The 14,537-nt window shown below is 51.8% G+C and overlaps 1 protein-coding gene across 1 annotated transcript in view; it reads right to left on the bottom strand.

Moving 5' to 3' along the window:
* Positions 1–8,922, bottom strand: part of LMBR1 (limb development membrane protein 1) — a 163,990-nt gene extending 155,068 nt beyond the window's left edge. Inside the window, exon 1 of the mRNA XM_069729727.1 lies at positions 8,728–8,922. Within this exon, the coding sequence (XP_069585828.1) occupies positions 8,728–8,790 (63 nt within the window). The 5' untranslated portion in view covers positions 8,791–8,922. The remainder of the gene's footprint in view (positions 1–8,727) is intronic.
* Between the last annotated feature and the right edge of the window lie 5,615 nt (positions 8,923–14,537).

Raw genomic sequence — 14,537 nt, 5'->3', positions numbered from 1 at the left:
GTGCACACGTAGGAAGGGGGCTGCGGGTTCTCCCGCGGGTTTTCCCGCAGCGGATTTGATAAATCTGCAGGGCAAACCCGCTGCGGTTATCCCTGCAGATTTATCTCGATTTGTGTTGCTGTTTCCGCTGCGGGTTTATCCTGCACTTGTTTTACTATTGATGCTGCATATGCAGCATCAATAGTAATGTTAAAAATAATTATATACTCACCCTCTGACGTCCCGATCTCCTCGGCGCTGCAGGCGGCGGTCCGGTTCCAAAGATGCTGTGCGAGAAGGACCTTCGTGACGTCACGGTCATGTGATCGCGACGTCACCGCAGGTCCTACTCGCATAGCAACCTGAGACCGGACGGCCGCGTACAGCGCTGGGAGGTGAGTATATCATTATTTTTTATTTTAATTCTTTTTTTTTTTTACACAAATATGGTTCCCAGGGCCTGGAGGAGAGTCTCCTCTCCTCCACCCCGGGTATTATCTGCACATTATCCGCATTACTCCCCTCATGGTGGGCACAGCCCCATGCGGGAAGTAAGCGGATCAATGCATTCCTGTGGGTGCAGAATCGCTGCGATTCTGCACAAAGAAGTGACATGCTGCGGGTTGTAAACCGCTGCGTTCCCGCGCAGTTTTTCCCGCAGCATGTGCACAGCTGTTTGCGGTTTCCGCAGGGTTTACATGTTACTGTAAACGCAATGGAAACTGCAGCGGACCCGCAGCGGCAAAATCGCTGCGGTTCCGCGGTAAAAACCGCAACGTGTGAACACGGCCTTAGAACATCTATGAAATGTATCACTCCTTTCCTATAAAGTGTTACTTTATTGGTTAATAGCACCTAGTACAGAGAGGTAGCTGCACAGTATAAGGCAAGAACTGTGCAGAGGTCCGATTACAGCAGTCACATTATATCGTTGCAAATTGCATTACTTGTGCACCTGCTTATCTAGTAACAAACTTAGTTTTGTTTAGTGTAGTTTGAATCAGCTTTTGTGAAAAACTTTGACTTTTGTGTCAGGACTTCTCCCAGCAGATACATACAGGAGCCTCAAAAAGAAGCAAACTATAGAAATAAGTATGATGAAGAAAACAAAAAAGCAGCTTGATCTCACACACTCTGACCTGCTCTGTCCTGGGCAAACAGTTACACCTTTTTCCCTAGTAATCACAGGCTCCTTATCCGAATAAAACTTTCCCTTTAACTCCCTATGCAGAATTTTCAGTAGGAAAATAATATAATACACATCTACCAAAATAGAGCGGGAAATAGAACAAAGATGACATGTCCAAAGCAGGGCTGAGGAGTTGGCAACCCAAACCTCCGACTTCTCAATTTCCATGACTTCCACCCCACATCACTGGTCACTACTGAGCATGTGCATAAAGTGCAGCACAGATTCATCTCAACTAAAAGCACAGATCAGCAAAAGGCTGAGCCTGGAGGCGCTACCAGGAGACAGGCCAGTACACCAGGAGACGTAGAGGGAGCCGTAGGAGGACAACAACCCAGCAGCAGGACCGCTACCTCAGCCTTTGTGCAAGGAGGAACAGGCGGAGCACTGCCAGAGCCCTGCAAAATGACCTCCAGAAGACACAAATGTGCATGTGTATGCACAAACGGTTAGAAACCGACTCCATGAGGATGGTCTGATGGCCCGACGTCCACAGTTGAGGGGTTGTGGTCACAGCCCAAGACCGTGCAGGACGCTTGGCATTTGCCACAGAACACCAAAATTAACAAATTCACCACTGGCGCCCTGTGCTCTTCACAGATGAAAGCAGGTTCACACTGAGCACATGTGAGAGTCTGGAGACGCCGTGGAGAGCAATCTGCTGCCTACAACATCCTTCAGCATGACCGGTTTGGCAGTAGGTCAGTAATGGTGTGGGGTGGCATTTCTTGGGAGGGCCACACAGCCCTCCATGTGCTCGCCAGAGATAGCCTGATTGCCATTAGGTACTGAGATGAGATCCTCAGACCCCTTGTGAGACCATATGCTGGTGCGGTTGGCCCTGGGTTCCTCCTAATGCAGGACAACACCAGACCTCATGTGGCTGGAGTGTGTCAGCAGTTCCTGCAAGATGAAGGCATTGAAGCTATGGACTGGCCCCCCCGTTCCCCAGACCTGAATCCGATTGAACACATCTGGGACATCATGTCTCGCATCATCCACCAACGTCACACCACAGACTGTCCAGGAGTTGGCGGATGCTTTAGTCCAGGTCTGGGAGGAGATCCCTTGGGAGACGCTCCGCCACCTCATCAGGAGCATGCCCAGGTGTTGTAGAGAGGTCATACAGGCACGTGGAGGCCACACACACTACTGAGCATCATTTCCATGTCTTGAAGCATTTCCACTGTAGCTGGATCAGCCTGTAACTTCATTTTCCACTTTGATTTTGAGCATCATTCCAACTCCAGACCTCCATGGGATATTAGTTGTGATTTACATTGATAATTTTTAGGTTTTATTACTCACAACACATTCCACCATGTAATGAATAAAGATTTACAACCGGAATATTTCATTCAGTGATGTCTAGGATGTGGGATTTTAGTGTTCCCTTTATTTTTTTGAGCAGTGTATATTATTGGAGTTGGATTAGGTCCACTTTATACCGACTGCACCAAAATGGACACCAACTGACTCCACAGCCCTGGTCCAGGCTGCTGCTATTTTTGGCAATTGAAGACCTGCAAGGTGAAGTCTGAATTCACTAAAAATCAATATACGATTTAATTTGTGGCGAGATGGAAAATGTTGCATTAAACCACAGATGAGAACTGGGTCTTTCATGTAAGGCTATGTGCACACGTTCAGGATTTCTTGCAGAAATTTCCTGAGCAAAACTGGACATTTTCTGCAAGAAAACCGCTTGCGTTTTTCTCGCTTTTTTTGGCGAATTTTTCCAGAGGTTCTCAATGCAATAATATAATGGGAAATCAGCAAGAAATCCGCAAAATGAATGAACATGCTGCGCTTTTTACCGCGATGGTCTCAGGGTCAGGTGTGCACAGCCCGGTGACATCCTGAGGATGCAGGTCGGGGGTCTGAGGGTCAGGTGTACACAGCTCGGTGACAACTGGTGACGTCCTGAGGATGCAGGTCGGGGGTCTCAGGGTCAGGTGTGGGCAGCCCGGTGACGTCCTGAGGATGCAGGTCGGGGGTCTCAGGGTCAGGAGTGCACAGCCCGGTGACATCCTGAGGATGCAGGTCGGGGGTCTGAGGGTCAGGTGTACACAGCTCGGTGACAACTGGTGACGTCCTGAGGATGCAGGTCGGGGGTCTCAGGGTCAGGTGTGGGCAGCCCGGTGACGTCCTGAGGATGCAGGTCGGGGGTCTCAGGGTCAGGAGTGCACAGCCCGGTGACATCCTGAGGATGCAGGTCGGGGGTCTCAGGGTCAGGAGTGCACAGCCCGGTGACGTCCTGAGGATGCAGGTCGGGGGTGTCAGGAGTGGACAGCCCGGTGACGTCCTGAGGATGCAGGTCGGGGGTCTCAGGGTCAGGAGTGCACAGCCCGGTGACATCCTGAGGATGCAGGTCGGGGGTCTCAGGGTCAGGAGTGCACAGCCCGGTGACATCCTGAGGATGCAGGTCGGGGGTCTCAGGGTCCAGTGTGCACAGCCCGGTGACGTCCTGGGGATGCAGGTCGGGGGTCTCAGGGTCAGGAGTGCACAGCCCGGTGACATCCTGAGGATGCAGGTCGGGGATCTCAGGGTCAGGAGTGCACAGCCCGGTGACGTCCTGAGGATGCAGGTCGGGGGTCTCAGAGTCCAGTGTGCCCAGCCCGGTGACATCCTGAGGATGCAGGTCGGGGGTCTCAGGGTCAGGAGTGCACAGCCCGGTGACGTCCTGAGGATGCAGGTCGGGGGTCTCAGAGTCCAGTGTGCACAGCCCGGTGACGTCCTGGGGATGCAGGTCGGGGGTCTCAGGTTCAGGAGTGCACAGCCCGGTGACATCCTGAGGATGCAGGTCGGGGGTCTCAGGGTCAGGAGTGCACAGCCCGGTGACGTCCGGGTCAGGAGTGCACAGCCCGGTGACATCCTGAGGATGCAGGTCGGGGATGTCAGGGTCAGGAGTGCACAGCCCGGTGACATCCTGAGGATGCAGGTCGGGGGTCTCAGGGTCAGGAGTGCACAGCCCGGTGACGTCCTGAGGATGCAGGTCGGGGGTGTCAGGAGTGGACAGCCCGGTGACGTCCTGAGGATGCAGGTCGGGGGTGTCAGGGTCAGGAGTGCACAGCCCGGTGACATCCTGAGGATGCAGGTCGGGGGTGTCAGGGTCAGGAGTGGACAGCCCGGTGACGTCCTGAGGATGCAGGTCGGGGGTGTCAGGGTCAGGAGTGCACAGCCCGGTGACGTCCTGAGGATGCAGGTCGGGGGTGTCAGGGTCAGGAGTGCACAGCCCGGTGACATCCTGAGGATGCAGGTCGGGGGTCTCAGGGTCAGGAGTGCACAGCCCGGTGACGTCCTGAGGATGCAGGTCGGGGGTCTCAGGGTCAGGAGTGCACAGCCCGGTGACGTCCTGGGGATGCAGGTCGGGGGTCTCAGGGTCAGGAGTGCACAGCCCGGTGACGTCCTGAGGATGCAGGTCGGGGGTCTCAGGGTCAGGAGTGCACAGCCCGGTGACGTCCTGGGGATGCAGGTCGGGGGTCTCAGGGTCAGGAGTGCCCAGCCAGGTGATGTCCTGAGGATGCAGGTCGGGGGTCTCAGAGTCCAGTGTGCACAGCCCGGTGACGTCCTGAGGATGCAGGTCGGGGGTCTCAGGGTCAGGAGTGCACAGCCCGGTGACGTCCTGAGGATGCAGGTCGGGGGTCTCAGAGTCCAGTGTGCACAGCCCGGTGACATCCTGAGGATGCAGGTCGGGGGTCTCAGGGTCAGGAGTGCACAGCCCGGTGACGTCCTGGGGATGCAGGTCGGGGGTCTCAGGGTCAGGAGTGCACAGCCCGGTGACGTCCTGGGGATGCAGGTCGGGGGTCTCAGGGTCAGGAGTGCACAGCCCGGTGACGTCCTGGGGATGCAGGTCGGGGGTCTCAGGGTCAGGAGTGCACAGCCCGGTGACGTCCTGGGGATGCAGGTCGGGGGTCTCAGGGTCAGGAGTGCACAGCCCGGTGACGTCCTGAGGATGCAGGTCGGGGGTCTCAGAGTCCAGTGTGCACAGCCCGGTGACATCCTGAGGATACAGGTCGGGGGTCTCAGGGTCAGGAGTGCACAGCCCGGTGACGTCCTGAGGATGCAGGTCGGGGGTCTCAGGGTCAGGAGTGCACAGCCCGGTGACGTCCTGGGGATGCAGGTCGGGGGTCTCAGGGTCAGGAGTGCACAGCCCGGTGACGTCCTGAGGATGCAGGTCGGGGGTCTCAGGGTCAGGAGTGCACAGCCCGGTGACGTCCTGAGGATGCAGGTCGGGGGTCTCAGAGTCCAGTGTGCACAGCCCGGTGACATCCTGAGGATGCAGGTCGGGGGTCTCAGGGTCAGGAGTGCACAGCCCGGTGACGTCCTGAGGATGCAGGTCGGGGGTCTCAGGGTCAGGAGTGCACAGCCCGGTGATGTCCTGAGGATGCAGGTCGGTGTGTCAGGAGTGGACAGCCCGGTGACGTCCTGAGGATGCAGGTTGGGGATGTCAGGGTCAGGAGTGCACAGCCCGGTGACATCCTGAGGATGCAGGTCGGGGATGTCAGGGTCAGGAGTGCACAGCCCGGTGACATCCTGAGGATGCAGGTCGGGGGTCTCAGGGTCAGGAGTGCACAGCCCGGTGACGTCCTGAGGATGCAGGTCGGGGGTGTCAGGAGTGGACAGCCCGGTGACGTCCTGAGGATGCAGGTCGGGGGTGTCAGGGTCAGGAGTGCACAGCCCGGTGACGTCCTGAGGATGCAGGTCGGGGGTGTCAGGGTCAGGAGTGCACAGCCCGGTGACGTCCTGAGGATGCAGGTCGGGGGTCTCAGGGTCAGGAGTGCACAGCCCGGTGACGTCCTGAGGATGCAGGTCGGGGGTCTCAGGGTCAGGAGTGCACAGCCCGGTGACGTCCTGGGGATGCAGGTCGGGGGTCTCAGGGTCAGGAGTGCACAGCCAGGTGATGTCCTGAGGATGCAGGTCGGGGGTCTCAGAGTCCAGTGTGCACAGCCCGGTGACGTCCTGAGGATGCAGGTCGGGGGTCTCAGAGTCCAGTGTGCACAGCCCGGTGACATCCTGAGGATGCAGGTCGGGGGTCTCAGGGTCAGGAGTGCACAGCCCGGTGACGTCCTGGGGATGCAGGTCGGGGGTCTCAGGGTCAGGAGTGCACAGCCCGGTGACGTCCTGGGGATGCAGGTCGGGGGTCTCAGGGTCAGGAGTGCACAGCCCGGTGACGTCCTGGGGATGCAGGTCGGGGGTGTCAGGGTCAGGAGTGCACAGCCCGGTGACGTCCTGGGGATGCAGGTCGGGGGTCTCAGGGTCAGGAGTGCACAGCCCGGTGACGTCCTGAGGATGCAGGTCGGGGGTCTCAGAGTCCAGTGTGCACAGCCCGGTGACATCCTGAGGATACAGGTCGGGGGTCTCAGGGTCAGGAGTGCACAGCCCGGTGACGTCCTGAGGATGCAGGTCGGGGGTCTCAGGGTCAGGAGTGCACAGCCCGGTGACGTCCTGGGGATGCAGGTCGGGGGTCTCAGGGTCAGGAGTGCACAGCCCGGTGACGTCCTGAGGATGCAGGTCGGGGGTCTCACGGTCAGAAGTGCACAGCCCGGTGACGTCCTGAGGATGCAGGTCGGGGGTCTCAGGGTCAGGAGTGCACAGCCCGGTGATGTCCTGAGGATGCAGGTCGGGGGTCTCAGGGTCAGGAGTGCACAGCCCGGTGACGTCCTGGGGATGCAGGTCGGGGGTCTCAGGGTCAGGAGTGCACAGCCCGGTGACGTCCTGAGGATGCAGGTCGGGGGTCTCAGAGTCCAGTGTGCACAGCCCGGTGACGTCCTGAGGATGCAGGTCGGGGGTCTCAGAGTCCAGTGTGCACAGCCCGGTGACATCCTGAGGATGCAGGTCGGGGGTCTCAGGGTCAGGAGTGCACAGCCAGGTGACGTCCTGGGGATGCAGGTCGGGGGTCTCAGGGTCAGGAGTACACAGCCCGGTGACGTCCTGGGGATGCAGGTCGGGGGTCTCAGGGTCAGGAGTGCACAGCCCGGTGACGTCCTGAGGATGCAGGTCGGGGGTCTCAGAGTCCAGTGTGCACAGCCCGGTGACGTCCTGGGGATGCAGGTCGGGGGTCTCAGGGTCAGGAGTGCACAGCCCGGTGACGTCCTGGGGATGCAGGTCGGGGGTCTCAGGGTCAGGAGTGCACAGCCCGGTGACGTCCTGAGGATGCAGGTCGGGGGTCTCAGGGTCAGGAGTGCACAGCCCGGTGACGTCCTGAGGATGCAGGTCGGGGGTCTCAGGGTCAGGAGTGCACAGCCCGGTGACGTCCTGAGGATGCAGGTCGGGGGTCTCAGGGTCAGGAGTGCACAGCCCGGTGACGTCCTGGGGATGCAGGTCGGGGGTCTCAGGGTCAGGAGTGCACAGCCCGGTGACGTCCTGGGGATGCAGGTCGGGGGTCTCAGGGTCAGGAGTGCACAGCCCGGTAACGTCCTGGGGATGCAGGTCGGGGGTCTCAGGGTCAGGAGTGCACAGCCCGGTGACGTCCTGGGGATGCAGGTCGGGGGTCTCAGGGTCAGGAGTGCACAGCCCGGTGACGTCCTGAGGATGCAGGTCGGGGGTCTCAGAGTCAGGAGTGCACAGCCCGGTGACGTCCTGAGGATGCAGGTCGGGGGTCTCGGGGTCAGGAGTACACAGCCCGGTGACGTCCTGGGGATGCAGGTCGGGGGTCTCAGGATCAGGAGTGCACAGCCCGGTGACGTCCTGAGGATGCAGGTCGGGGGTCTCAGGGTCAGGAGTACACAGCCCGGTGACGTCCTGGGGATGCAGGTCGGGGGTCTCAGGGTCAGGAGTACACAGCCGGGTGACGTCCTGAGGATGCAGGTCGGGGGTCTCAGGGTCAGGAGTACACAGCCCGGTGACGTCCTGAGGATGCAGGTCGGGGGTCTCAGGGTCAGGAGTGCACAGCCCGGTGACGTCCTGAGGATGCAGGTCGGGGGTCTCAGGGTCAGGAGTACACAGCCCGGTGACGTCCTGGGGATGCAGGTCGGGGGTCTCAGGGTCAGGAGTACACTGCCCGGTGACGTCCTGGGGATGCAGGTCGGGGGTCTCAGGGTCAGGAGTACACTGCCCGGTGACGTCCTGGGGATGCAGGTCGGGGGTCTCAGGGTCAGGAGTGCACAGCCCGGTGACGTCCTGAGGATGCAGGTCGGGGGTCTCAGGGTCAGGAGTGCACAGCCCGGTGACGTCCTGGGGATGCAGGTCGGGGGTCTCGGGGTCAGGAGTACACAGCCCGGTGACGTCCTGAGGATGCAGGTCGGGGGTCTCGGGGTCAGGAGTACACAGCCCGGTGACGTCCTGAGGATGCAGGTCGGGGGTCTCAGGGTCAGGAGTGCACAGCCCGGTGACGTCCTGGGGATGCAGGTCGGGGGTCTCAGGGTCGCACATGTCTAGGCCACCACACTGCTCTGACACTTGCAGCCTCTGTGCACATGACACCTATATGGGAGACTGCACTGGAATCAATGGGAACAGCGCAGCCTGTGCTACAAAACCGGCGCCGCACCGCGCAGAGCACGACCAGAGTGTGACAGTGACCACAACACAACACGAGTTCCCGGGAGGCAACTTACTATACATTCTCTAACTTGGCTGTGAAAGTTCTGCTCTCTGATGGTCACGTCGTCTTCTTCCATCCTTCATATTGCTGGAGCCCAGGACGGAGCGCTGCGGAGCCGGAAAATCATCCCCCAGAACAACAACAAAGCCCTCGGCCTCCCCCCTCTGCTCAGGACGTGGTACAGCCCACTCCTGCTCTGCCCCCAAAACACTGGAGCACGCGCGGCTCACAAGTAACACGGCCTGTGATTGGTGCAGAGCCCGATCAGCCGCTGGTCGCCTCCTGTATCGCCTCCTGTGATTGGTGGAGCCGCGTGTTTCCATTCCCGCCTCTTGTCTTCCTGTTAGGTAGTGCGGCATTAGTTGAGGCACTGGCAGGTGGTTGACAGTGGCAGGAGGCGAGCCGAGTGTTCTTCCCTCCTATGTGTAACTCTACTAAATTAATATACTTTATTATCCAAAGGAGCAAAAATAAATACCACAGCTAACTCCCCATGCCCTATGGAGAGGCAGCCATTTTGGCTTTGACAAAGTAGAATGTTTTTTCCATCTCTTTGGTTTATTTTTTGCCATTATCCAAAAAATATGTGATGACTAGAGACGAGCAACCTCCCTATACTTCACCTGACAAGATTCGCTCCGGCCGGCGGTTTCCATTCTGTTTAAATCAGATTGGAAAGAATAACTATCCAGGCCCTAAAATAACAAAAACTAATGGGAAGGGGTTAAAAAATAGATAAAAATATGAGACCCGGCAATCCTAGGCCTTGTCCCTCACCCGTCCTTCCGTGGCACCCACATTACTTAGCACCCGCAAATAAATCCAGCATAATTGATGGCCGCTGGCTGCTATGTTTGTAAGGAAAAACACGAGAGGAGAGTCGGGTACAGATATCCCCCCGCCGTCACCAATCTGTGACAGCTTACACAGTCGCAGCTCTCTAGCGCCCCCTTACCCTCGGGTCAGTCAGGGAACTGCATAAGTAGTCGCCTGAGAGGCTGCCCTGTCACCGGTTATCGGGGCAAAATGTTCACTTTGTCTGATTTTTCTCTTTGTAGATATATTTTTTAGTAAAATGTAAATTGCTCTTTTATTCTATAACCTTCTGACAACAAGTCTCCAAATTTCCAAGAAATTTAGGGTTTTTTTGTCTGACAAAAAAAAATGGTCAAAATGGAAAAAAAAAAACAGTGCTTTCAGACCTCAAATAATGCAAATAAAACAAGTTCATGCTTCTTGGCATGCTTTCCACCAGTCTTTCACACTGCTTGTGGGGCAAAAATGTAAGCAGTTCTTCTTTGTTTGATGGCTTGTGACTATCCATCATCCTCCTGATTACATTCCAGAGGTTTTCACTGGGGTTCAGGTCTGGAGATTGGGCTGCCCATGACAGGGTTTTGATGTGGTGGTCTCTTAATTTTTGCCAGAGCTGTATATATAAACCTCCTGTCTGTCACTGCCGGGATCCCCCAATAACACCAGAACTTCATGCTGCCACCAGTTCCTCGTTATATATAAGTCCGATCCATTACCATTAACAAGCTTATATCGGGTCAGAAACCAACCCCAAGTAGCGTATAAGTACTAGCCGGACTCACGAATGTGACAAATCGGGTTTCGAGATAAAAGATCAGCCCAAAATTAATTGATATTTTAATTGCTGAAAGACATACTAGATACTACAAATATATACAGCATAATATACAGAGAATACAGCCAGAAGTACAGATAAAAGTAGGGTACAGGTTGGGGACAGCAGCGAGCTGCATGCGTTACGCTACCGTTCCGTTTAACCTGCCATTTGTCATTTTGCTGGGTTTATGAAAAGTCAAATCTCGAAAATTTCGATTCATGACAGGGATTGTGGACATAACGAAGCCACAAAAAATGGCTACATTATGGATGACAGCCCTGAACAGGGTTGTTTGGGCTAAAGGGCAGGGGAGAAGCCTGTTTCCTGTTCAGAATGTGGGAAATGTTTTATCCAGAAATCAGACTTGGTTAGGAACCATAGAACTCACACAGGGGAGAAGCCTTTTTCCTGTTCAGAATGTGGGATATGTTTTAACATGAAAGAGCTTCTTGTTAGACATCAGAGCAGTCACACAGAGGAGAAGCCTTTTTCATTTTCTTAACGTGGGAAGTACTTTACTTGGAAATGAACTGTTAATAAACATCAGAGACGTCACATGGGGAGATGCTTTTATGTTCATAATGTTGGAATAGTTTTAACCAAAACTGAATCTTCTTAAATGGGTTGTCTCTTGTCATTCCTCATGTTTCCTGACAAAAGGATAAAACTAAACTTTATTAATTCTACCCTCACCTACTGTATTCTCACCCATCCCTTGTAGATTGTGAGCCCTCGCGGGCAGGGTCCTCATTCCTCCTGTACCAGTTATGACTTGTATTGTTTAAGATTATTGTACTTGTTTTCATTATGTATACCCCTCCTCACATGTAAAGCGCCATGGAATAAATGGCGCTATAACAATAAATAATAATAATAATAATAAATAAAATATTGTCTGGCAGCTTGGATTCGATAAAAATAGCAAACTGAATGATACCTGCTGTGCCCCACTTAGCCTAGATCCAGCAAAGGTCAATTTTGTGGTGTGCACTGGCACCAGAAGTGATGATGCCAGTGTGCTCACCAGCCACGAATGCCAAGAAATTCACAGCTACGTACACTTTCACTGTGGCTGGCACCCAGGCAGAAAAAGAGGCAGAGCACAAATCCGCAGACGCCAGAATGGAGCAATGAATTACATTTAGCAGAAGAGTTCGTAATGAGCAGAGAAGCACATTTCTACCTCTTCTCCTGCAATACTCCTGCCTGAACAGCGCACTACCCAGCATCATTTGTATTTTCATTGCAACAGCAGAGGGAGGTCAGCAGTGTATTGTGGTCTTGCACTCTGAAACTTCCGTCTTCTTTCTTATGACAGGAAGAGATAGATGGGTGGGGACATAGCAGGGTGCCCTCTCCATGGAAATGTACATTATTTATTCCGTTGTTCATACGAAAACATTTTTAATATCAAAATGAGGACCTGATGGCTATCCTGACTTTACTGTTTCAATAAATGCTTTGGATTTACCATTAAATAATTCTTGGTATTCTTTTCTTAGAACTCTTATAGTTGTTACTTGCTATAAATTACTCAAAATCCAAAGTATATGCCAGAAATATACTGTAGGTAGGAGACCTCTGATTCCACATCTGATGCAAATCATTTGCCGGTGGTATTTGTTGCAATTGTTGCAGGAGTGATGTGGATGCAAATGATCGTGACTCTCTTCATTCTCTCTAGTATTTGCCCGCTTCCTGATTTCCTATTCTTTTGCATGTTTGTCACACGTAAATGTTTCAAGTCACCAAATTTAAATATTAGATAAAGATAACTCAAGTAAACACAAAATTCCATTTTTGAATGAAGATCTTCATTATTAAGGAAAAGATTAATCCAAACCTACAGGACCCTGTGTGAAAAAGTGATTTCCCATTAAACCTTATAACTGGTTGGGCCAACCTTAACAGCAACAAATGCATTCAAGCGTTTGCAATAACTGGCAATGCGTCTTTTACAACGCTCTGGGAGAATTTTGGCCCACACATCTTTACAGAATTGTTATTACACAGCCACATTAGAGGGTTTCCAAGCATCAACCTCCTTTTTAAGATCATGCCACAGAATGTCAAATCGGATTAAGGTCTGGCCTTTGACTAGGTCACTACAAAATCATAATTTCCGAGTATTTGTAAGTACTCAGAGATTTAGTTTTTGTTGACGCAGTTGCATGATTTACATACAGCTGCTAGCCAGCTTGAGTACATGTGGGGGTTGCCTGGTTGCTAGAGAATCCCCACATGTAATCAAACTGTCTAGCAGCTGTAAATCGTTCAGATGTGGCAAGGAAAACTAAATCTCCGAGCACTTACAAATATGCGGAGATCACCCGAGCGTGCTCGGGAAAACCCGAGCAACGAGTACACTTGCTCATCACTAGTGACTATACATGCGAATGATATCTGTAAAAATTTAACTTATAGCTATGAATTAGTAAATTTGAATGGAACTGAATTCTACTCGAATTTTACAAAAAAATCCGCATTCGTCAACATTTTTTTTTACTCATAAAGGGCCATTAAAAGGTTAAAAAAAATTATACTCACCTTACCAGTCACCTCTTCTGCCCCTCCGCTTCTCACTGCCACTCGCCCGGTCCTTGTAGTGTCTTCCCCGTCACTCTAGAATACAGCATCTTCTGATCCGCAATGTTCACGCGGAAATCCTAGCCCACCATGGGAGACAGGAATCAGAAGACGTGATGAGGATCCGACTGCTGACGGTGAGGAGTGGAGGGGCCAGAGAGGTGACCAGTAAGGTGAGTATATGTATTTATCATACTTTTTCATATTACGTTTATTATGTTGTGGGGTCTGAAAAGACCCCCAAAGCATGATAAAGAAAATTAATGTTTGCAGAGAATAACGTCTCAAATTGAACTGTCCAGGAAATAGTGAGCAAAAAGGTGAATTTGAATATTGCCTGCTGTGACAAAAATGTACCGTAACACAACTTTGTTTTCACCACAATGTATGGTGCAGCTTTATGTCACACCGTAGCAAAATAAAAAGTGATTTTACCATGACAAAAAAATGTGAATGATAACAATACTGCACAAATGAAATGATTCATGATTAAATAAATACAGTGTATAGATTTTAATACCCAGCATTTTTTACCATGTGTGTTAAAACATTAAGAGCTCATGCTGCTTGTATTGGATTTATGAATCAATATTATGGCATCTATAGAGAATTTTAGGGTTACATTGAATCTTTGTCTCTGATTTCAAATTTAATTCTTTTCAAACAAAATAAAATGTTAGCCTCCATAAAAAATATTTATTTTTTCATCTAAATCATTAAAAAATGAAAATTGTAATATTTGTAAATGATTAGCATAACTTGTAAATTACCTGACTCCCCGTAACTATTTTCTCTCCTTCCAGCCTATAATATATGGCCATGAGATTTAGGCTGTGTGGACACGTTGCTGTTTTTTCATGTTTTTTTCACGGTTTTTCCCGATAAAAATGCTATAAAACCGCAAAAAAACAGCATACAATAAGCATCCCATCATTTAGAATGAATTCCGCATGTTTTGTGCACATGATGCATTTTTTTCCGCGAAAAAAACACATCGCGGTAAAAAACGCAGCATGTTCATTAATTTTGCGGGTTTTTTTGCGGATTTCCCACTACAAAATGCATTGGGAAATGTCCAGAAAAAAACGCATCAAAAACGCGGCAAAAACGCATGCAGATTTCTTGCAGATTTCTTGCAGAAAATTTCAAGTTTTTCTCAGGAATTTTCTGCGAGAAATCCTGAACGTGTGCACATAGCCTTAATGTTTTTACCTAAAAGAGTATAGTCTTCAGTAATTATTTATCAGCTATCGGTGTGTGAGTATGTGGCTAGTGCGATCCAATGTTTTTTCTTGGTAGGAAAAGATGCCACTTTACTCCTTCTCCAGAAATTCATACCCCAAATTCAGACATAATACGTGCAACCTATATCCATTTTTTTTTCCAAAATTTTTTTAATTGCTATATTAGGAAAATTATTTTTGGGACGGTTACCATTTACTAAGTTGTAAAGAAATTGTGATTTTTGTGATATTTGCTCTATATACATTGCTTCTAGAGGAAAATATGTAACACTATATAGTGGCACACAATATGCCTATGGGTCCATCAAACAAATTGGTTATTTTTGCCACCATTTAGGGTGCAGGCAGCTGTCCTAAAAT

Source organism: Ranitomeya imitator, chromosome 6 (genome assembly GCF_032444005.1).
Source record: "Ranitomeya imitator isolate aRanImi1 chromosome 6, aRanImi1.pri, whole genome shotgun sequence".
In the NCBI taxonomy this organism is placed as follows: Eukaryota; Metazoa; Chordata; class Amphibia; order Anura; family Dendrobatidae; genus Ranitomeya; species Ranitomeya imitator.
This window is presented reverse-complemented; position numbering and strand designations above follow the sequence as displayed.